The sequence below is a fragment of the Plectropomus leopardus genome, unplaced genomic scaffold, assembly GCF_008729295.1.
Source record: "Plectropomus leopardus isolate mb unplaced genomic scaffold, YSFRI_Pleo_2.0 unplaced_scaffold15808, whole genome shotgun sequence".
Classification (NCBI taxonomy): Eukaryota; Metazoa; Chordata; class Actinopteri; order Perciformes; family Serranidae; genus Plectropomus; species Plectropomus leopardus.
Window position 1 is genome coordinate 1 of NW_024616954.1, and position 4553 is coordinate 4553.

The 4553-nt window shown below is 39.5% G+C and overlaps 1 protein-coding gene across 1 annotated transcript; it reads right to left on the reverse strand.

Moving 5' to 3' along the window:
- Positions 1 to 206: 206 nt before the first annotated feature.
- Positions 207 to 3325, reverse strand: LOC121964507 (riboflavin transporter 2-like; the record flags this gene model as incomplete). Its single annotated transcript, XM_042514712.1, has 2 exons — positions 3263 to 3325; positions 207 to 1231 (listed from the first exon to the last, which is right to left on the reverse strand). A coding segment is annotated over exon 2 (1010 nt), but the record flags the coding sequence as incomplete, so codon positions are not given.
- Between the last annotated feature and the right edge of the window lie 1228 nt (positions 3326 to 4553).

Sequence of the window (4553 nt, forward strand, 5' to 3'; positions counted from 1 at the left end):
AAATCATGTTACAGAAAAAAATGTTTTTGTTTTTTTTACTTGTTTTTTTTTTTACAAGTAATTTTCTTGTAACTTTTTACTAATTTATTACTATTTTTTAGAACCATGTGTTGTGAAGTCGCTCATTGACTTTTCCACGTTTTTTGAAATAAATTAAACCAATTTGCTCCGTTTTCAAAGGGTTAAACAAATGTATCGAATCGCACACTGACCTTATAGGGAAGAACATGGCGATGAAGCAGGCGAGAGGGTTCGCCACAGCGGCCATGGTGGCTGATAAGTGATAGGCGTTGTTCCCGTACGGCAGGCAGGAGTAGGACTGCACTGAGGGGAGCACCACGTTGGTCAGAGCGTTGGTCCACGCCAGAATCACAAAGATATAAAACACCTGCGTCCAGCTGTACGCGCCAGTGCCGAAGCTGCTCCTGCGCTTCTGGTTCGTTGATCTGTACGGGTCCATCATGGGCTTCTGCTCCGCCCACTTCCTGTTGCTCTGAGACTTGTCCTTCACCCCGTTAGTGTAGCGACCGCTGGGGTGCTCCCTGGCCACAGACGGGTGGTAGTTGAGCAGCAGGAACGCCACCAGGCACACCAGCATCATGGCACTGAGGAAGAAGAAAAAGACCTCGGCGGAGAAGTTGGCCGGCTGATACTGCGCCTGGAGGTCAAAGGTCACAGAGGAGTTCAAGGTATGGTTGACAGACTGGGTGCTGTTTATACAGTGGACCACCCCAACACCCTGAATCAAAGCGACGAGAGCAGGCAGCAGGCCGCTCACGCCCTCCCCGATGTAGTACGTGGTCAGATACTGGGTCTTGAGGCGCATCATGAAGGGGAGGAAGGTGACGGAGGAGGTGCAGTCGACAGCGGCGAGGAAGAAAGTTAAAATAAGGAGGGCGATGCTGCGAGGAGCACCCGCCACTACAACGGTCTCCTGCCAGAAGAAGCCCATCAAGAAGGTCGCCAAGGTGCCCAGGCCGATGATGACGTATATGACAGCTGTTTCGTTCAGGGCGCCGGGCCGGAAACGGTGCATCAGGGTGACGAAGAGAGGCCCCACGTTGGCCATCTGGATGAGGACGGAGAGGTACGAGGGCAGGTACCAACCCTCGGGGATCTCGGGGACGATGAGGGGCAGCTCCACCCAGAGGCCGTTGATGGAGATCCAGGAGCCCATCCCGAACAGACACGCCAGCAGGTGGGTGAGGAGGGACATGGTGGAGGCGCGTTTCTGGAAGTCGAACACAAAGAACGTCTATTTCATGAAACAGATCGTCATTCGAAACTTGTTCATCCTATAAAACCTTTGAAACATCATATCTCACACGCTGTTTGACCCTTTGAAACCGCAGCCGACTGGTTTGTATCTTTCTGAAACATGGGAAAAAGTCACAACTGTTGTCCATTTTTTCGATGTCCTAAACTATTGCGTCTATCGCTATGCTATACTGTGACTTTTGTCAACATTCAAAACAATGACTTTTTCAGATGTTTTTTTCAACATGCCATACTATGATTTTTTTCAACGTTCAAAATGTCGACTTTTTTGGCCGTTTTTTTCTCTCGACATGTTATACTGTGGAGTTTTTTGACTGGCTTTACTATGACTTTTTTGACATTCAAAATGTTGCCTTTTCGGCCTTTTTCTCGACGTGCTTCCTTAGAGCATTTATTGACATGCTATATTTGACAAAATACATTGACTTTACGGTTTTTCAACGCGCCATACTACTAAGAAATAGTTTTAAAAAAGCGGGGATGATTATTAGAAAATTATCTATAAACATATATTTATAATTTTGATAATACATTTAAAGTACAAATAGTAATTAGATATTTAAAATTGTGTCACAATAAAAATATAATAAAATGTATAAAATCAATGTCATTTTCATGTTTTTGCTAACTTTTAGCGCATGTCTTGTTAATGTGCTTTTTGCCTTCTCCCCAGGTTTCAAAGGGTTAACTCAAATCTTAAAACTGTTAACCCTTTGAAACCTGAGCACAAATGTCGTGAAATCAGAGAAATGTCCTGAAATCCTAGAAACGTCCTGAAATCCTTGAAATATCCTAAATCTGAAAAATTTCCGAAAATCCAAGTTTTCTTTCTCTTTGCTTCTGATGGGAGAAAGGTTTTGATTTAATTGCATAATTGCAGCCAAGAACGAGATGTAATGAAGTGAGTAAAATAAGTCAACAGTGGTGATGGTAAATGGTAAACTCAGCATCACAGATTAGCATGTTACCATGATGAAGCATCTTTCAGCCAGCACTTGTTAAAGGTACATTACGTGACTTATTCCTGCATTTGGTTAATGTTTGTGGTTTTCTGAACCCTGTTTTAGTTTGTGCAGCTTCTCATGCATTCACGTGCACTGAAACATGCTTAAAGAGTGACATGTAAAGAGCCAGATTTTACCCAAGTTAGGGTGTGAGTTAACCCTTTGAAATCTGGAGCAATATCACTTTTCTTGTGCTGCTTTCAGATGCCTTTCAAGTATTTAAACCTTTGAACCCTGAGCACATTGGTGCAATTTCTTTAAGAAACATTTTTAAAAACAGCAATGAGAAACTTGGTCAGAAATGTTTAAGAAATTGCAAGAAATGAGTAGATTGAGAAAATTATTTTTAAAAAAGATAACAAAACAAAAAGCCAGGGAAATAATTACATATATTAATAATGTATGTATGTTTTATATATTTTTGTTTAATTGTATTTATTTATTATTATCATTATTGTTATTATTTTTGATATTAGTACTACTAATTTTCAGCTAATTTTCCCATAATTTCATGCAAATTTTGGGGAAATTTCCTTTTCCCTTGTTTTTAAAGGAAATCAAACCAACCTGCTCATGTTTCAAAGGGTTAAACCAGCGTAAAACAGCAAGCATACAGCAAATGAAAACATGACCACCTGCCGCATTGTAACTATTACATAAGCTGGGAAAACATCTGACTTTGCGTTGTTTATTGGGAAAAGAAACTGCATGTGGTGAAGTCTTTGATCAGGGTTAAAAGACAAAGTCCTCAAAGCAGTGACAACAAAAAAAATATATTTTAATCTGGAAGCATGATTTTTAGTTGAAGTAATATTTAGCTCATGAACATTAGAGTATTACACAATCACGAAACAATTTAAAAACATCTGCATATTCTGATGACCGCTCTGCACATAATACATGAAAAATAAAGCCGAGTTTAAACCGTTAAAGTATTAGAAATAAAATTGATGACAGTGTGCACCCCTGCTGATACTCACATTCTGTTTGGTGGAGAGTTTGGAGTTTTCTGCAGAAGGAAAAGAAGCCAAAGTCCTGTGCAGTAAACTCTGTGTGTGCGCCAAGGGATTAATAAACCCTCCTTGGGGCGAGTGGGTGTGAAAGCATGTAGCCAACCGTGTCACGTTTGGTTAACTGATCATTGTCTCAACATGAAGCGCCGTCACTGTCTGGACTTTTAGGATCATCAAAAAAAGCCATCACATGTTGTCATTTGAATATCATGCCTGTTTTTTTGTTTTTTGCTTGAGGCAGTTTCTGAATGAGTGAGATGCATTCAAGACTCTGTAGAAGAATTGTGTTAATTCTGCTTAAGGGGATCATGAGAGCAGAGGTGGAAATGAGTGTTTACGCCGTTCACTTACACAGCTACACATTTCATAAGTTAATTAACTATTTAGGAAAAAAACAGATAACTTTATGTAATCATTTGACAAAAATCCAAACCACCAAAAGCCAATACTTTGTGAATCGAATCATGTGAGACTTCATTTGTGAAGTATTTAAAGGAATAGTTCAGCATTTTGGGAAATGCACTGATTAACTTAACCATTTGAAACCTGGATCGACATCAGTTTTCACGTTCATTTTCAATCTTTGAAAGCCGAACAAGTCAAATTTCTTTCAAACACGTGTGGGGGGGCGGGGGTAATGAGGAACTTGACAAAAGCACCTCGGTCATATCTTCTTTTGTCGCTCAAGTTTTTTGGGGGAAAAAGTCAATATCTCCACAGCTGTTGTTTTAAGGCAAAAAAGGCTTCAGGAGCTTTTCAACATTTTTTTATTGTTTACCAGTCATTTCAGCGTTCATAACACAGTTAACATCAGCTATTTCACAATCAAATTAAAAAAAGCAAAATGGCCACAGACATAAAAAAGCACCATCAATCAGTTCATAAAATGCTTAAATTCAGCACAGAATTTCACAGATTAGTGATAAATTAATGAAAGCAGGATGACAACCATAACGTTAAGGCAATTTTAACAGATATTCTTTTTCTGTAAACTTCAGTGGAGTTTAATGAAGTTATTCAATCTGATGTACTGTAGCAGCGTGGTTAATAAAACGACCTCACAAGGTATTCGTGTGTATTAGAGATTACATTGTTTCTGTTTCAAAGACTGAGACAAAACCCCTTGTTTACCAGAACTGTTGACTCATTGTTTTACTTCCATCAAGGCAAACTATTGTTCCCTTAAGGTAACATAACTGTGTATATTTGGAATGAATAAAAATGACGAGTAAGTGCATAAAATGCTTGTTTGAAACAT